The sequence below is a fragment of the Gopherus evgoodei genome, chromosome 3, assembly GCF_007399415.2.
Source record: "Gopherus evgoodei ecotype Sinaloan lineage chromosome 3, rGopEvg1_v1.p, whole genome shotgun sequence".
Classification (NCBI taxonomy): Eukaryota; Metazoa; Chordata; order Testudines; family Testudinidae; genus Gopherus; species Gopherus evgoodei.
Window position 1 is genome coordinate 90,009,115 of NC_044324.1, and position 19,887 is coordinate 90,029,001.

Here is a 19,887-nt window from a genome sequence, read left to right on the forward strand (position 1 = left end):
ATCTGAGCCATTTCTGCCAAGTTCCAGTCCTACGCTTTAAAGGTATCAACAATATAAATTTAATTACTGTTAAAAAAAAGCTGTAACATCATAGCAGTAGGTGATCTGTAAACAAAGCAAACAAGGCTCTAACAAGGCTGGTATTAGTCAATTTCAGTGAACACGTCAGAATTCCCCTAGTTCATTAACAAGGCTATAAACACAATGGATTCCACTTAGAGCACATATCCCAAACCAGTGCTTTTCAAAGTACCATTCTGGATTTCAGAATAGCAAAACTGGACTATTGCAAAAAATAGATTTTGCTAATTTAGAAACACTAGAAACAGAGAACTGGAAGCAGTGCAGGTAGAATTACAGGAGTCAGTTCTGCAAGGGATGGAAGAACAGATCAAGACTCTCACTAATAACCCCCTAAACTGACCATGATCTTTGGAGATATTGTATCGATTAAGAGCTTCACTGAGACTAATGGGGGTAGGAGACATTTTTGGTGGCCCATCTATAGCTGTGGAACTCTTCGCGACAAGACTAAAGGATGACCACAAACTTGGTTCCCTCCAGGGAAAAATGCAATATCCTCTTTTGATTGCCTGCCCACAGAATTAACAGGAAAAAGAAAAATCCACTACTCTGTCATTTCAAAGATGTGAGAGAGAAGACAGAAGTCATTTTTCCTGTCCTTTAAATTCTACCTGCCTCCCAGAAACAAGGGCAAGAGAAAAATTAGGCCTATACACTAACCACTTAAGTGGTATAAACAGGATCTTCTGTTGACCTATTCTGAAACCAGGTATTTTTGAACCTTGCATGGAAATTGAGACATTCACTGACTCATGTACTCCCTATGGCAGGTGGAGCTCCTTAACTCCTCCTTGAATACAACTTCCCCATGAAAAGGGAGGCACAAGTGACTCATGATAGAAAGAACTAGTATTTCGGACACAGTCGTCTTGGGGGAAAACTCTTGGAACAGCCTAGTTTGGAGTGAAACTTTATATTGCATTGTTTATTTTAACTGCCAGTAAAAGAACCAACTTGGAAAGAAAAGTAGTTTGGACACTCAAGTGTGTTCTATGGTAGACCAGTATGACAACTGCCTGTTCAAATATGGATTTATGTACATATCTGTAAAAAACTCTCAGATATCACAACAATGGGCAAAAATTAGTATCTATGATAGCTAAAAAATAGCAAGTTAACCACACAAGAGGTATAATGCACAGGAATAAGCGATGAAATAAAACTAAGTGACTACCAAAATTACAGTAAGTGTTGGCAAATACTAATTAGCCATTTTGGTGGTAACAAACAGTACAACTGTTTACAGATCAACTAATAGTAGACTCCCGAGTATTCAGGTTGCCCAGTTCGGTAAACAAACAGTTCTTGGTCATGAAATGTGTCTTTCCATTTGCAGTCCAGTTGACTCTAGAGTATTTGTAATATATGCAGTATAAACTGAAATATTTCTCACCTGCCAGTAACAAATTGTAATAGTAACACTCGCTCTTCCTGAGTTAGTTCTTCTACAACATCCCAGAACCACTAAATGAAAAATAAGTGTGTTTAATGGAAAAGGAAAACTTTTTTTTAATTTGAAAAAAGATATAACTAAATAAGGGCAAATTTAAAATTTGATGGTTTCAATTATGGAAATTAGCTCTGAGTCAGATTCATACCTTATTTTATTATGCGACATTCCCATCTTAAGTGATTTATAGAAATACTTTGGTTAATGTAAGCTTTTATCCAAAAGTAACAAAAACTTTGAAGGATTAAAATACAATATTCTCCATCCATTCAGCTGGGACTTTACCTGAATAACAGGGTCTTCTCTTTCATAACCACTTGTGTATTCTGTATTTTTTATCCAATCACTCACATCAATTTCTGGCATACCAGAGAGCAACAGCTCCTTCAGCAGGACAAAAACAAATCTTGGTTAGTCTTCTCTACAAACAATTAATTTTGAAGAGTGCAGTTGCTTTACTTAAAGAATAATCCTGAATTAAACCAAAATGCTTTTTCTGTTCCAATTTCCTTTCAATACTTCATTCCTAATAAATAAGATATCAATTCTTATAATACAAGATCCTTCAGTCTCCTACATTTTAAAAAAGACAGGCAAACCTTTGTGTATTATTTAATTCCACCTGCAAGTCATCAGAAGTAGAAATTTTATTACATGCAAGTGCAGTGTAAGCAAGGGAGCTAGTACAATCCTGGTACCAGAGTTCCACTAGAACCAACCTATCCACCCATCCTCCAGGCAAGGTGGATCTTTGCAGACTACCAGCCCTTCAATGCACAGAAATGGATTGGCTGAAAAACCTGTCACCTTGACTGGGAAAGTCTAGTGTCACAGCTAGAGGTAGTTTTTCTTTGCCCTTCTCTCCTGGAAAGGGGGAACCAACTTTCATCCTTTTCGGCAGAGATAATCCAAATCTATATCTGATCTAGTGTGAGACAGAAGGAAGACTGGCATCTTTCTAAACAGGCTATTCTCAGTAGAGTGATGCCAAAAATCCACCAAATTGGAGGATCAACCTATGCTGAGACAATGAGAAGGGGAACCCTACCAATTCATTACTTCCAGACTAAGACAACTTAATATTTTAGATATGAAACTAGAAGTCAAAGATACAGTTTCAAAGTAGGTAACAGCATTGTCTCATAGCCACCAGAATCCCTTTTAATAAAACAGATTCTAAGTGGAATAGTTAAATGTATGAGGGCTGCCAAGTTTGTCTACACTGAACTACACAACTACATATTCAACCTTAATATAAAATACATTAAATGCCTTAGATCAGAATGAGAAATCCTTTGTGTTTTATTGTTTCACAAACTTCTGATACAGGAAAAAATTCTCTTGGAAAGCATACTTGAATATGAAAAACCAAAGCACTTGCGTAACTGGAAGACTGAGTTGTTGATTTCGTTTTGAAAAGTCTGAATCAGTTGCTATTTATACAATAAAACCTGGTAAAGATTTTACAGGTTAAGAAATTTTAAACCTGTAAGTGATCACCTGAAATGACAGGTTTTCCTTTTTAATAATAAAACATTCTTTAAATTTGTAATAATATTTTTAAATGCTATATTAAAATATCAATGTCAGTTTTAAATATATAGAAGCACAAGTTAGTGATTGTACTATAAACTATTATTCAGAAGGACAAATTTGGAGCTTAAAACTGTGTTTTGTTCCTTGCCCAGCAGGAGCTGAATGCGCTGTGGAGAAGAGAAGGACAGGGAGCAAAAGAGGCATAGTGTTCTTAACACTTGTCTGATACACCCTGCTGATATGAGAATGGAAGATCAGGTTCTTCTTCGAGTGATTGCTCACATCCATTCCAGTTAGGTGTGCGCGCCGCGCGTGCACGTTCGTCGGAAACTTTTTACCCTAGCAACTCCAGTGGGCCGGCAGGTCGCCACCTGGAGTGGCGCCGCCATGGCGCCCAATATATATCCCTGCCGGCCCGCCCGCTCCTCAGTTCCTTCTTACCGCCGTGTCGGTCGTTGGAACTGTGGAGCGCGGCATAGCTGTCCTCCACGTCCCTAGCTCTCCTAGTTCTCTATCGTTTATCTATCGTTCATCTCTAGTCCATTATAGTTGTTAATTAGTTGGTTAAGTAGATAGTTAAATTAAATAGTTGTTAAGTAGTTCTTCGCCGGGGGCTTAGCCCTTCCCGGCACCCGGCGCCAGGCTCATGCCTGTTTCGCCGGGCTTCAAACAGTGTGCGGCCTGCAAGAAGCCCATGTCTACCAGCGATCCCCACGAAGCGTGCCTGAAGTGCCTCGGGGAATCGCACAGATCTGACAAGTGCCGCATCTGTAAGGCTTTTAAGCCAAAGACAAAGAAGGAGAGGGATCAAAGGCTCCGGACTCTCCTCATGGAGGCGGCACTTGACCAGACGGCTTCGCAGGCCGTGATCTCGGCGCCGGCACCGGATCGCACCGGCACCGAAAAGACTCCCCGGCACCGACCCTCTCCGGCACCGGAGTCAGAACCAAGGCCGTCGAAGTCCAATACTCCGGCCAGGCAGACCCGGCTAGAGCGCCCGGCCTCGACATCGGCCGCGGCGCCGCCGGCACCGTCGACTCCGGGCCCAGCGGGTCCGTCGAGTCCGGTACCGCCGAGCTCCCCCATGAGATCTGGGGTTGAGGCAATGGTCCCATCCACACCGGAGACCTTCGCCTCGGCTCGGGACCTCATAGCCCTGACTGAGCCCACTCGGCTGCCACCCCCGGTACCTCCGGAGCGGGTTGTGTCCAGAGGCAAGCCCATGATGTCGGCACCGCCCAGAAGATCTCGTTCACGATCCAGCTCCCGACGTCTTGGGCGCTCCAGGTCCCGCCGCCGCTCGCAGTCCCGGCACCGCTCCCCTCAGCGGTACCGGTCGCACTCGTGGCACCGGTCGACATCGAGACGATCGCGGTCAGGTTCCAGTCGCCGAGACCGGCACCGCGATTCCAGAAGCAGGTCCCGACGCTACTCGCTGCACCGGTCGACCTCCCGGCACCGAGCCGGTGGCAGGTCCCGGTCTCGGTCAACCTCCCGGCACCGAGCCGGTGGCAGGTCCCGGCACCGAAGCGGCGCCCGGTACCGATCAGGATCCCGGCACCGCGACAGAACCCGGTCCCGATCCCGGCACCGATATGACTCCCGGCACCGGTCCCCGGCACCGAGACGATCCTCCGTGCCGGCCCGCGCAGACCCTTACCATCCAGGGTCGGCCCCTCCATGGCCCTCTAGACAGCCGTCCGTATCCTCCCAGACGGACAGCGGGTATGCGCTGGGCACCGACCGGCAGACGGCGCTGTTCGGTGATCCGCCGCTGCAGGACCAAGGCCCACAACAGTGGGGATTCTGGACACCCTGGGCATACCATCAGGCCCAGGGCCCCCAGCAGCTCCCTGCTAGGCCGGCGACTGCGGAGCGTAGGGCTCCTGAAGCCTCGTTGTCTCACCCCCCTCCCTCCCCGAAAGGGGAGGAAGGGTCCAAGCAGCAAGACTCCGCTGTGGCTCCTGAGGCAGAGGCGAGGGCTGAGGAAGACCCTCAGTTAGACACTCTCGTGCCTGGGGTCTCCTCATCCTCCTCCCCGGATGAGGCGGTGGCGGGTACCTCCTCCAACAGTCCCCCCCCACTGGATCTCAGGGCGCACCAAGACCTCCTCAGGCGTTTGGCTCAAAATTTGAGTCTGCAGGCAGAGGAGGTCTCGGAGATAGAGGATCCAATTGTGACCATCCTCTCTTCTGATGCTCCCACCAGGGTCGCCCTGCCCTTCATACGGACCATCCAGGCCAACGCCAACACCATCTGGCAGTCCCCGGCCTCCATCCCTCCGACGGCGAAAGGCGTCGAGAGGAAGTACATGGCCCCTTCTAGGGGATACGAATATCTCCATGTACACCCGACTCCGGGTTCACTGGTGGTGCAATCAGTGAACGATAGGGAGCGTCATGGCCAGGAGGCTCCAGCCCCCAAATCCAGAGAAGCCAGGCGGATGGACCTCCTTGGCCGTAAGGTGTATTCGGCTGGGGCGCTGCAGCTCAGGGTCTCCAACCAGCAGGCCCTGCTGAGCAGATATGCCTTTAATTCCTGGGTGGCAGTGGACAAATTTAAGGAGCTGCTGCCACAGGATGCTCGCCAAGAGCTTGCGGCCATCTTGGACGAAGGCAAGAAGGTCGCACGCACGGCCTTGCAAGCCTCCTTGGATGCTGCGGACTCGGCTGCCCGTACCCTCGCGTCAGGAGTTACGATGCATCGCATCTCCTGGCTGCAGTTTTCCGGCCTTCCGCCGGAGCTCCAGCATACTATACAGGACCTTCCTTTCGAAGGCCAGGGCTTGTTCTCTGACAAGACAGACCCCAGACTCAAGAGTCTTAAAGACAACCGGGTCATTATGCGGTCCCTCGGGATGCACACCCCCGTGACGCAGCGTAGACCCTTTAGGTCGCAGCAACAACAACGCAGGCCATTTTCCCAGTTCCGCCAGCGGCAGGACCTTTACAGGCGCCGCGGCAGGAACGGAAGGCGCAGGCACTCGGGGAACCAAGGGGGGCAGAACCAAGGCTCCTCAAAACCCCCGCCTGGTCCTAAGCCTTCATTTTGAAGGTGCGCCCGAGGGCGCAGTAACAGTTTCCCCTATGGATCCTTCCCCCCGTTTTCCAACCGCCTTTCGTTTTTCCTCCCGGCGTGGTCCCAAATAACATCGGACCGCTGGGTCTTAAGCATGGTGCAGACGGGATACCGCCTGCAGTTTGTTTCATTCCCTCCTTCCCGCCCCTCCTTCCTCGTCCCTCTTCAGGGACCCCTCTCACGAGCAATTCCTTCGGCAGGAGGTGCAGACGCTCCTCAGCAAAGGAGCTATAGAGGCGGTTCCGGAAAGCGAGAAAGGCAAGGGGTTTTATTCCCGCTACTTTCTGATCCCCAAGGCCAAGGGGGGCCTCAGGCCTATCCTCGACCTGCGAGAGCTCAACAAATACCTCGTGAAGTTGAAGTTCCGCATGGTATCCCTGGGGACCATTATTCCATCCCTGGATCCGGGAGACTGGTACGCCGCCCTCGACATGCAGGACGCGTATTTCCACATTGCCATTTGGCCGCGCCACAGACGCTTCCTCCACTTCGTTGTGGGGGCTCTTCATTATCAATTTGCAGTCCTCCCATTTGGCCTGTCCACGGCCCCGAGGGTGTTTACAAAATGCATGGCAGTTGTCGTGGCGCATCTTCGGCGCAACCGTGTCCACGTGTTCCCTTATCTGGACGACTGGTTGATTCGGGGCACGTCGGAACAACAAGTCAACAGCCATGTCCGCGTGATCACCGGCATGTTTGCAAGTCTGGGCCTCTTGATAAACACAGACAAGTCCACCCTGAGGCCCACTCAGAAGGTGGAATTTATCGGGGCCGTCCTGGACGCCACTGTGGGCAGGGCCTCGCTGCCTCTGCAACGGTTTCAGACCATGGTGGCGATCGTTCAACGTTTGCGGTCAGCCCCATTGACGTCAGTAAGGACATGTCTAACCCTGTTGGGCCACATGGCGGCTTGCACCTTTGTGACCGACTACGCTCGGCTCCGCATGAGGCCTCTCCAGTTGTGGCTTATCAGTCATTACAGGCCGGCAAGGCAACCGTTAGACATGTTAGTCACAATCCCCCAGAAGGTCTTAGATTCTCTCGGCTGGTGGCTAGACCAGTCCGTATTATGTGCGGGTCTTCCCTTCCACCCCCCTCAGCCCTTGGTATCCCTGACGACGGATGCCTCAGATCTAGGCTGGGGGGCCCACCTAGGGACCCTGCGGACACAGGGCCTGTGGTCTCAGGAGGAGGTGGGGCTACACATCAACATGCGGGAGTTGAGAGCGGTCCGCCTTGCTTGTCAAGCGTTCTGTCATCAGCTTCAGGGTCGTTGTGTCGCCGTGTTCACGGACAACACGACGACCATGTACTATATCAACAAGCAGGGCGGCACCAGGTCCTCCTCCCTGTGCCTCGAGGCGATACGACTCTGGGACTTTTGCGTAGCCCACTCCATTCACCTCAGGGCTTCTTTCCTCCCTGGAGTACGGAACACGCTGGCGGATCGATTGAGCAGATCCTTCCTGTCACACGAGTGGTCCCTTCGCCCGGACGTCGCTCTCTCCATTTTCCGGAGGTGGGGTTATCCCCGGGTGGACCTCTTCGCGTCCAAGGGGAACGGGAAGTGCCAAGCGTTCTGCTCCTTTCAGGGCAGGGAGCCGGGGTCGATAGCGGATGCCTTCCTCATCCAGTGGTCGACCCACCTGTACTATGCGTTTCCCCCGTTCCCCCTGGTCCACAAGGTCCTCCTGAAGGTGCGCAGAGACAGGGCTCTAGTGATCATGGTGGCCCCGGCATGGCCCAGGCAGCACTGGTACACCATGCTGCTGGACTTGGCCGTAGCCGACCCAGTTCCCCTGCCCCTTCATCCGGACCTGATTACCCAGGACCACGGGACCCTCTGTCACCCAGACCTGCAGTCGCTGCACCTAGCGGCGTGGCTCCTGCGTGGCTGACTGGTTCCGAGCTGCGCTGCTCCACGCCTGTGAAGGAGGTGCTCTTGAGCAGCAGGAAACCGTCCACAAGAGCCACATATTCGGCGAAATGGAAACGCTTCTCCTGTTGGTGCGTAGAGAGAAATCTCCGCCCTATGGAAGTTTCGGTAACCGAAATCTTAGACTATGTTTGGTCCCTCAAAGGGCAAGGTCTGGCCTTATCGTCGTTGCGAGTCCACCTAGCAGCTATCTCCACCTTTCACCCGGGTGCGGACGGTCGCTCCGTTTTTTCTCACCCGACGGTGTCGAGATTCCTTAAAGGGCTGGAACGTTTATTCCCTAACGTCCGTCCCCCTGCTCCGACCTGGGATCTTAACCTGGTGTTGTCCCGGCTCATGGGGCCCCCCTTTGAGCCGTTAGCTACTTGCTCCCTGCTCTACCTCTCTTGGAAGACTGCCTTTCTAGTAGCTATCACCTCAGCTAGACGGGTGTCGGAACTCCGAGCTCTTGTGGTAGACCCCCCATATACGGTCTTCCACAAAGACAAGGTGCAGCTGAGACCACACCCTGCTTTTCTGCCCAAGGTGGTCTCAGCCTTCCACGTCAACCAAGAGATTTTCCTTCCGGTTTTTTTCCCAAAACCTCACTCCTCAGGCAGGGAGCAGCAGCTCCACTCGCTGGATGTCCATAGGGCTCTCGCGTTCTACATAGAGAGGACCAAACCCTTCCGAAAATCCCCCCAGCTTTTCGTGGCGGTAGCAGATCGTATGAAAGGGCTTCCTTTCTCCTCCCAGAGGGTATCCTCTTGGGTTATGTCCTGTATCAGGACCTGTTATGACTTGGCCCATGTCCCTACGGGCCGTGTGACTGCGCATTCTACCAGGGCGCAGGCGTCGTCGCTGGCTTTCCTCGCCCGTGTGCCCATCCAGGAAATCTGTCGGGCAGCGACCTGGTCATCGGTCCACACCTTTGCTTCCCACTACGCCCTGGTCCAGCAGTCGAGGGAGGATGCGGCCTTCGGAACTGCAGTGCTCCGTGCCGCGACTTCTCACTCCGACCCCACCGCCTAGGTATGGCTTGGGAGTCACCTAACTGGAATGGATGTGAGCAATCACTCGAAGAAGAAAAGACGGTTACTCACCTTTGTAACTGTTGTTCTTCGAGATGTGTTGCTCACATCCATTCCACACCCGCCCTCCTTCCCCACTGTCGGAGTAGCCGGCAAGAAGGAACTGAGGAGCGGGCGGGCCGGCAGGGATATATATTGGGCGCCATGGCGGCGCCACTCCAGGGGGCGACCTGCCGGCCCACTGGAGTTGCTAGGGTAAAAAGTTTCCGACGAACGTGCACGCGCAGCGCGCACACCTAACTGGAATGGATGTGAGCAACACATCTCGAAGAACAACAGTTACAAAGGTGAGTAACCGTCTTTTCTAGACTGACCCCACCACCTTAATCAAGGTGACAGTGATAGAACAGGAGGGAGGGGAGAATATACCTAATGATCAAAAAAGCATCCCTGAGATGGGACAGAAGGAAAAAATGCTTAATGAACAGCAGAAAAACTTGTGAATGCCTCTCATTAGAACTCAGTGGACTGGCAGTACAGCATAATCTACAATATAGGGGGGTGGAGGAGAGGAGGGTAATTTCAACATTCTACCAAAAATAGCATATATAAATGAATTACAGGGCAATTTTTCAGATCCTTCAGATAGTGTGTCTAATGAACTGGTGTCCTCAACATGACAACTTGGAATTGTATTTGAGCTTGCATGTGTGCGCACATGTGCTCTATCTATGTACACCAGGATCTTAGGTCACCAGCAAGACAAAGGACAAAATGCTGAAGAAATTGAAGTCTGTATTTCTTTGAAAGCAAGGGAAAGAAATTAATTTTCAGTGGCCTCTCTGTTCCCCCTCCCATGACACCCAAATGTGTGCACAAATACACATATATACTTTGCAGGAGAAAAACATGAGTGTGTTGTATAAATTTGTAACATCAGCACATGTACGTAGTGGAGGCTGGAACTCTAATTTACCCTTCAGAATAAAATCAATGAGGCAAGACTGCATAAGAAGGATTTTTGTGGAATTTCTGTTCTGAATTTTCTGGTTTTAGTAAAATATTTGGGTGTTTAGTTTAACTACAATACTCCAATATAAGTAGAATTTCCAATCTTAAGTTGGAAAAAATCTTTAATTTTACATTAAATAATATGTAATTGCTTACAGATGATCTATATTTTTTGCATTCAGTGAGACTCAGGCTCCTAAATCATTATGAAAATTTTACACCAAGTCACTTTGTGGCTTAGGAAGAAGGAAAGAAGAGAAACATCCAAACATATAGGAAAACAACCATGGAATATCATGGAAAACAGGCAGAAAAGGCCCTGACTGGTGGTCACTTTCTCCAAGGTACTAAGTATATATGTAGTCAGAAATGAAAAACGGAGCAACTACACAAAGTTTTTTAGGAAAGTAAATTTGATTCAGAAAGTAGGAAGTGAGAGTAAAGACAAATAAACTAGGCAATAGGAACATTTCCTGAAGTTTACTGAAGGGATTTATGGACACCACATGACATATTCACTTTCTATCTTGGGTATTACAAAGCGTGACTTTACTCTTGTAACGAGCGACCAATACTACCGTCTTTCAGGAAAATGCTCACCTAAGGTAATCAGAGTGAACAAGGACAGAAGTTTCAGAGCAAGTCTATAGAAATGAAAACCAAAGCATGAATATCAAATCTCTTTCAAAACACTGAGCTTTACTTCTACCTCATTACATTAGCAATGAAGTGCTGAATGCTGTCAGTTACAAATATAGGAACTGCTGCTTACCAGTTCATATTCATCAAAAAGCTGTATAAGAGAAGGTGGTATGAACATATGAAATCCTTGCAAAAAAGCATTTATCTGAGGCTGAATGGCTCTTGTCATTCGAAGTTCAGTAACAAGTTGGACATACTCAGCCTGCAATGAAAGATATTGAGAACATTAAAATGAGATTTTTATGGTAAAAAATACCTCTCTCTCAATATAACGCTGTCCTCGGGAGCCAAAAAAAAAAATCTTACCACTTTATAGGTGAAACTGCGTTATATCGAACTTGCTTTGATCCACCGGAGTGCGCAGCCCCGCCCCCCCGGAACACTGCTTTACCACATTCTATCTGAATTTGTGTTATATCGGGTCACGTTATATCGCGGTAGAGGTGTATATAAAAATACATATGCATGAACATAGTCCTGCCTACATTAAGATTATAATTCGAAGTAAATTCTAGCGGTGGTTTTCAATGCATTCTTCACTCATCTAACTGAGGCTAGCAACTGCAGCACACATGGACACATTTTCAAAAGGCCTCTAAAAACAGAAACCTACAAAGTTTGAGCAAGTACTCTTCTATTTCCTTTTTGCCCATACAAATGTATGTAGCACAGCCATATTTTGTGGGGCATGTTTTTGGAGACTACTTCTGGAATGACAGTGCAGCACAGTTCCAGCAAGGGCCTGGACCTAGACCAAGAATGTTAATGGAATTTTACATTGTCATTTTCTGACTGAATGAACAATACAACCTCAAACATCAGTTTGGATGGAATTTCCTTTTCTTGTTTTTTAACTAAACAGGAGAAAAACAAAAGACCTACAATATGAAAATATTCAGTCGGACACCACTGATGTACTGTATCCCACACATTTTAAGCAATCTGCAAGTGGGAACCTCTCACTCTTCACCTTCCAAGATACACACTAAATGAAACAAGGCCTTGGCTCACTCCCTTTTTATCATTCAAAACTGCTACTACTATGGAGCAGTCAAAAAGGTAAAGGGACTTTCAAATGGGGGCAGAAAGACAGCTTCATCCAGCTTTACATTGCCTGGGCCACAAACACAGTGCTATGTGCTTGTGCACAGCCTGCCAGTCTATTCCAGCTCATCTTGATGCACGTTGTATAAGTCTAACACATTCTCTTTACTCAATGCAGACATCTTTCTACTTGGGAATCTAAACTTATGCCAACACTTCTCAAAACTAAGTTAAATCAACTTTGGCTCTGAGTGATACATGCAGCAGCAGAGGGGAAAAAAGCAATACAGTACAGTACTGTATTAAACACAAACTACTAAAAAATAAAGGGAAAGTGTAAAAAAGATTTGACAGGGTAAGGAAACTGTTTTTGTGCTTGTTTCATTTAAAATTAACGTGGTTAAAAGCAGCATTTTTTTTTCCTGCATAGTAAAGTTTCAAAGCTGAATTAAGTCAATGGTCAGTTCTAAACTTTTGAAAGAACAACCATAATGTTTTGTTCAGAATTACAAACAACTTCCATTCCCGAGGTGTTCGTAACTGAGGTTCTACTGTAAGTCTAAAATGATAACATTTAAAAAATATCCCTATTTTGAAAAGCTGCCCAATTTCAAAGAAATCCCTTATACTTTATTCTAGCAGGAATTAGTAGTCTCTTCAAAATTGGAAGAAATTCTCTTTTCAGTGTAAAAGTAGTAGTAACGTAAGAGTGAGATGAATGATTAGTTAAATGTTTGTGAAGTGCATGCAAAAGGAGAAGGGTGAAGATGTACTTAAGTAAACCAAAATTCCAGTCTCTTCCAAGGACACCACTGAATGGCAGGCTAAACCAGGTTGAGGGAACCTATGGAGAGACAGACACCTCTGGAAATACTCATTTCCAATATGCATGGGACTGGGAATGGCTTAAGAACACTTTTCCAGATGTCCAAAAAGCTACAATCCCTCAGTTGAGGATGAAGGCCATAATGGTTTTAAAAAGCAAAACCACAAAACTGATTTAACAGGGAAGAGAAGGTGGCTATAAAAAAATTGCATACAAGGAGGATGTTAAACAGCAGCTATTTTTAAATCAGCAGTTCCAGACAACCTGCATCCAAGGGTCTTAAAAAGCTGGCTGAAGAGCTCATTGGATTGGTAATAATGATTTTCAGTAAGCTAACATACCAGGGAAGTCCCAGTAGACTGGAAGAAAGCTCATTATGTTTCAATATTTAAAAAGAAACAGGATGACCCAGGTAATTATAGGCCTGTCCATCTGACATTGACCCTGGGCACAATAGGAGAACAGTTGATATGGGAAAGAATTAAAGAAGGGTAACATAACTAACATCAACCAACATGGGTTATAGAAAACAGAGCCTATCAAACTAACTGGATATCTTTTTCTTATGAGATTACAAGTTTGCTTGATTAAGGCAATAGTGTTGATGTAGTATACTTTGACTTAGTCCCAACATGACATTTTGATAAAAAACTAGAAATATATAAAATGTACCTGTCACTCGTTAAATTAATTAAAAGCTGGCTAACTGATAGGTCTCAAAATGTATCTGTACACAGGAAATAATAAAATGAGTGTTTTTAGTGAGGTACAGCAGGGATAAGTTCTTGACTCTTACTATAATGTACTTATTAAACATGGAATAAAACAAAACAACTGATAAAGTTTGCAGATGACAAAAATTGGGGAGTGGTAAATAATGATGAAAAGGACAGGTTACTGATAAAGAGCAATCTACATCGCTTAGTAAACTGGGCACAAGCAAACAAGATGCACTTTAACAGGGCTAAATGTAAACATTTACTTACATAATGGAAGGCTCTCTCCTGGGAAGACACTGAAAAGGATTTGAGGGTTGTGGTGGCTAATTAGCTGAACATGAGCTCCCAGTGTGCCGCTGTGGCCAAAAGGGCTAATCTAGTCCTTGGATGCATAAACAGGGGAATCTCAAGTAGAGGCAGAGAGGTTATTTCACCTCAGCGGCTGAAATACCATGTCCAGTTCTGGTATCCACCATTCAAGAAGGTTGATAAATTTGAGAGGCTTCAGAGAAGAGCCACAAGAATCTATGAAGGATCAGAAACTTTTCCTCATAGCGACTGAGCTCCTTGAGTCTATTTAGCTTAACAAAGAGAAGTTTAAGTGATGACTTGATTACAGTCTGTAAGTACCTACATGGGGAACATATTTAATAATGCGCTCTTCAATCTAACAGAGAAAGGTACACCATGATCCAATGGCTGGAAGTGAAGCTAGACAAATTCAGACTGAAAGTAAGATGTAAAGTACAATGAGAGTAATTAACCATTGGAACAACTTACCAAAAAGTCATGGTGTCTTGTCCATCACTGAAAATTTTTTAAATCAAAACCATATGCTCTAGTTCTACAGCCTGTGTTATGTAGGAGGTCAGACTACATGATCACATTGATTCCTTCTGGACTTGGACTTTATGAATCTGTACTAAGTCTGCTTTGGTGGACAGGGCAGAGGAGTCCTTTTGGTTCAACAGAGGGAAAGGTACTGCAGGGACATTCCATGACATATGCACTGCTTGACAAGGCACAAAAGACATCAGTGGCTATCCAATGTAGCTAATGAAGTTACCAGTCTTTATGACCCTTCAAGCCACTGGTCTTTGACTTCAGCAGCCAAGAGACCAAGATTGCCTTTCATGCATCAGAGAAAGGAAGTCCTCCAGCAATGCCAAGTGGTGAAGTGTCAGGTGTAGGTGAATACTGGAAGTCAGACAAACCTTCATCCTTGGCACCAAGGATGTCAGGCAACATCCTAGGTGACTGAATAGCCCCTTTTAAGACAGCACTGCTCAGCCCCATAAAGGAAGAGGCTAGCAAAAGTGCCATAATATTGCCTGCCCAACTCTAATCTGGACAGTTTACCACATCTGGTGGATCATCCACACACGAGGTCATTCTGTACGCAAAACAAGAGCTCTCACCATGGGGATATGGAACATAGGGACTCTAATAGATAACACCACATCAAGACCTGAAAGGTGTATATTATTAATTGCAAGGGAATTGCAAGATGGAGCATCAATATGGCTGCCCTCAGCAAAAGATGACTTGGAGAAGAAGGCTCCAGAATGGGGACTTCTGTCCGAGTTCCTAAGTGTGGGGTGTGCCCCTCTAGGGGGCACAGAGGAACATCCAGAGCAGGCACAACAGGGCCCAGAGCAGCCCCCACAGAGGCAGGGAGGGAGTGCCATCCAGCCCCCAGCCATGTCCCTGGCTCCTGGCCCTGTGCCTTGGCCCCATTGCCAGCCTTGGTGTGCCTCTGCTCCTGGTCTCCCCACCAGCCTCGCCCGTTGGACACAGCTCCATTCCTGGCCCAGGGTGAAGGCTAGGGGTAAGGCTGAAAGCAGAGCAGCACCTGGCCATGGGCCAGCTGCTGGTCCCCCCTACAGCCCAGTTGAAGCTCTGCTTCCGTACCCAGCCTTGGCACCGCTCTCAGCCCCAGACCCACCCCCCAGCTGCAGCCCCACCTTTGGCCCCCTTACCCTGTCTGTGTCTCCCCCGTCCCTACTTCCAAGCCACATCCCCACTCTCAGCTATAGGTAGACGGAGGGATGCAGACGGGAGGGGGGGCACAACTGTCAAAAGTTTGGGGCTCGCTGAACTAGGAGGTGGCTAATCTTTTGGAAAGGGAAAACAGCAGAGGAAGAAAGGATTTATGGCATTTATTTTGCCATTAGAAGCAGCTTTCTGAAGTCATTGAAAGATTTATCCATGGGAGACTAATACCAGAGTAGGGAAAGATAGCGAGGCTTGGAACAGTAATAAAGACCAATGGAGTTGGAAAAATGAACAGCAATAGTCTCCTACTTCAGCAAGTGTGCTGAGCATGAACTCTATTACAAACACAGTATTTAAGCAAGCAGACAATTATAAAACCTCTTGGATGCACTGGAGATCAAAGTATTGACACCTGAATGACTATCATTATATGGCAAAGTGGCACTAATATCACCAGAGCAATGCAACGGACGAATAGTTGGACTCAACATACAATGATCAGAGTCATTTTTAAATTACATCCTGCTGCCTCTCAGCTGAAGATATTAAATCTAAAATTGAACATAGCAAAGCAGAGACATCCATTTCTTCAAGAAAAACTAAGGGAAGACTTAGGGGAAAGTTTGATAACATTACATCAACCAATAATGTACTGTAAAAGTGGAATATATTCAAATCAGCCATTCTTCAAGCCTCAGAAGATGTTCTAGCCATAAATCAAAGATGGCGCCAGGACTGGTTCAATGAAAAAATCCTCAAGCAAAAGAATGATGTGTATGTCTTGACAAAATGACAAAAATCAACATTAAAGAAAGATAAATTCAAGTACCCGCAAGCCAAGGGTTAAAGACTGCATTCGTTTCTACAGGAAAACTGGTGGGAAAAGAAAGCAGAAGAAATATTGCATTATGTCAATACTAGCATAACATTGTTTCAGGATTCCCTGAAAGCTATTTATGTCCATCAAAATCTGGACCCTCTCCACTAAAGAATTCAGGTGGATCTACCTTAATCAAGGACAAGTGAGGCATCTCTGAAAGATGAGTACAACACTTCACTGAGCCACGGAATCACCCTTAACTATCAACCAACAGGTGCTAGAGGAATTGACCCCATATATGAAGAAATCGCCCAACTACCTACCACTGAGGAAGTGCAAAGAGCTATCAAACAAATGAAGTCTGGTAAACACCTGGCAAAGATGACATACTAGATGAAATCTTTAAAACTTGCAGGCCTAAATGCTGTCAATTATCTAGATGAAATCAAAGATGGGAAGCCAAGCAAATTCCTCAGGGCTTCAAAGATACAATCAGTTACTCTATACAAAAATAAAAGCATTAACTCTGACTGTGGTAACTACTGGGGTATTTCCCTGCTATCTGTTAGTAGCAAAATTCTCAACACTCATATTTTGCTCAATCAGTTTGTCAAAACAGTATCAGATACATTTCTACCAGAGAGCCACTGTGGATTTAGATCAGGTCAGGGTACCAGACCTGGCTTTTGTTGAGAGACAGATTCAGGGGGGAAAAAAAAAAATGAACAAAAACACAGAACTGTACACTGTCTTCATTGACCTAAAAATAGCATTCGGTACTGTGAGCAGAAACGGCCTCTGGAAAATTCTAGAAAAGTTTGGCTGCTCCACCAAATCTGCCAACATCATATATCAATTTCACAAAGACATGACTGGTCAAGCCCTCTCAGACAGTGACCTTTTAAACAATTTCCCATATATAATGGAGTGAAGCAAGCCTGTATGCTGGCACTGGCCCTGGCCCTTTTTCGTCTCCTCTTTGTAGCAGTTCTGAATTATGCAAAGACCAGCCTTCCAAAGGGCATCTACGTAAGGTATGGAACTGATGGAAAACTCTTCCATTTCCAAAGGCTTACTGCAAATATAAAAATTCTTGAGGAACTCATACAGGAAGCCCTTTTTGTGGATGACTGTGCACTACTTAGCCATAGTGATAACGATCTACAGCTTATCCTTGACAAGGTTCTCTAAGGCAACTAAACAGTTTCAACTCACTATCAGCCTGGAAAAAAAAACAAAAAAACAAGCCTTCTTTCGACCAACCACCAGCCAAATATCGCCACTGATTGTTTAAGCCAAAGACTGTCAATAACTTTACATACCTGGGCAGTACTATCTTAACAGATGGTTCGCTCGATCAGGAAAGCTGAAGTCGAATATAAAAGCTAAGCCAGGCCTTCAGAAGACTTTGCCATAGGATACTCACCCAGCACACCATCCAACACTTAGGGTTTGGCTACACTTGCAGCTGTACAGTGCTGGGAGTTACAGCTGTCTTCATACAGCTTGTAGGGAAAGTGCTGCAGCGTGGCCCCACTGACAGCTACCAGCACTGCAGTGTGGCCACATTTGCAGCATTTGCAGCGCTGTTGGGAGTGGCTGAACAGGCATTCTGGGATACCTCCGAATACCTCTGGAGGCCAATTACAGCGCTTTTGGTGGCCACACTGGCGGAGCAGCGCTGCATCACCAGCACTGAAATCGTTATACCACAGGCAGAGCAGGAGTACAGCCAGCGCTGCAGCCAGGGAGATGCAGTGCTGTATGTGCCTTGCAAGTGTGGACGGTGAGTAAGTTGCAGCGCTGTAAACCCACCACCAGCACTGCAACTCTCCAGTGTAGCCAAGCCCTTAACAAAACTGATAATACCCAATGCAGCAGTACTAGCATCCCTTTTAGACAGGTGTGAAACACAGACAATTTACCACAGACACATTAAGCAACTTGAAGAATGTCACACATGCTGCCTCCACTCTATTCTGAAAGTTGACTGGCAAGACAGTCTCAAACATTAATATCCTTAAAAGAACAAAACAGTAATTGAGGCCAGTTGAGGCCAAGTAAATGATAAAAGCTCAGCTTAGATTGACAGATCATGTTATCAGAGTGGGCAACAACATAGCTCATAGAAAACTTTTGTTTTCTGGAGTGTTGCTCTTGAAAGCGCAGTATGGGTGGACAACAAAATACTTCAAAGAGACACCCATAAGCAGAAACTCACCTCATGTAGCATAAAGAACAATACGTTTGAAGACACAGCCAAGGACAGAATAGACTGAATAGAGAACAACTATCAATAAAAGTTAACACTTTGAGGAAGCCAGGTACGAAAAAGTGATTGAAAAAAGGGTCAAGCATCATGCTGAGACTTCAGTGTGAGCATGCACACTCCTGTGTGACATTTGTTCATGATCTTGCTCCTCACAGATCATATTATGAAGCCACATGAGAGCACATGAGCCTGTGAGTTGTCATTGTTGGATAGCCACACAGACTATTTTATTGAAATTGTATATCCTATTTTCAACACCATCCATATGAATTTCTTCAGGTTTTATCTGCTGAACTAATTTTTGTTTTAAATAAGTATGTGTCATTCTCAATTGACATTCCTCTTCTACTGGACTGGATTAGCATTTTTTTTCCCTTTGTGCCCCATGACTTTATGAATTGCTTGGGATGATAATACTTTTCAACAGGTACCCCTCTACGGGACACACACTAATGAATTTCTTCAGAGACTGAACTTCCCTCCTCTGACAGATGTTAGTACAAGTTTTAGAAAAGGACAATTGTTTATTCTTAAATTACAAAAAAAATTACAACGTAGACTACAGAAAAATATTCTAAACTTATTGGAGAAGAAAGACTGCAGTATAAAGTTATTACTTACTTTGGATCTTTTTTTAAAAAAGGCATTTTTTAAATCTGCCAGAGTCATTAAGTTACACAGTACAAATACAGGTCATTAAGAAAATATTTACTGAATAGGTATGTCCAAGAACTGGCACATGATTTAAAAGTCAAGGACTCTGTATCCTTAGACCGGGGTGGGCAATCTAGGCCCGAGGGCCATGTCCGGCGCCCTAGACATTTTAATCTGGCCCTCGAGCTCCCGCCAGGGAAAGGGGTTGGGGGCTTGCCCTGCTACACATGACTCCAGGAAGCAGTGGCACGTCTCCCCTCTGGCTCCTATGCGGAGGGGCAGCCAAGGGGCTCCGCACGCTGACCCCGCCCCAAGTGCCACCCCCGCAGCTCTCATTGAACGGAAACCACAGCCAAAGGGAGCTGCAGGAGTGGTGCCTGTGGACAGGGCAGCACGCAGAGCCATCTGGCAGCCCCACCACGTAGAAACTGGAGGGTGATCATGCCGCTGCTTCGGGGAGCTGCCTGAGGTAAGCGTCGCCCGGAACCTGCACCCCTTACCTCCTCTTGCACTCCAACCCCCTGCCACAGCCCTGATCCCCTCCTGCCCTCTGAACCTCTCAGTCTCAGCCCAAAGCACCCTCCTGCACCCCCAACCTCAGCCCCAACCCAGAGGCCCCAGCCCCAGCTGGAGCTCTCACCCCCTCCCGCACCCCAACCCCCAATTTTGTGAGTGTTCATGGCTCACCATACAATTTCCATACTCAGATGTGGCCCTCGGGCCAAAAAGTTTGCCCACCCCTGCATTAGA

The 19,887-nt window shown here is 46.5% G+C and overlaps 1 protein-coding gene across 3 annotated transcripts in view; it reads right to left on the reverse strand.

Moving 5' to 3' along the window:
* HACE1 (HECT domain and ankyrin repeat containing E3 ubiquitin protein ligase 1) overlaps positions 1-19,887 on the reverse strand; it is a 93,128-nt gene that overhangs the window by 4,143 nt on the left and 69,098 nt on the right. For all 3 annotated transcript variants that reach the window (XM_030556016.1, XM_030556017.1, XM_030556015.1), the window contains 3 exons: positions 10,878-11,009; positions 1,820-1,918; positions 1,478-1,548 (listed from right to left, as the gene is read on the reverse strand). In XM_030556016.1, coding sequence (XP_030411876.1) covers positions 1,478-1,548; positions 1,820-1,918; positions 10,878-11,009 — 302 coding nt within the window. The remainder of the gene's footprint in view (positions 1-1,477; positions 1,549-1,819; positions 1,919-10,877; positions 11,010-19,887) is intronic.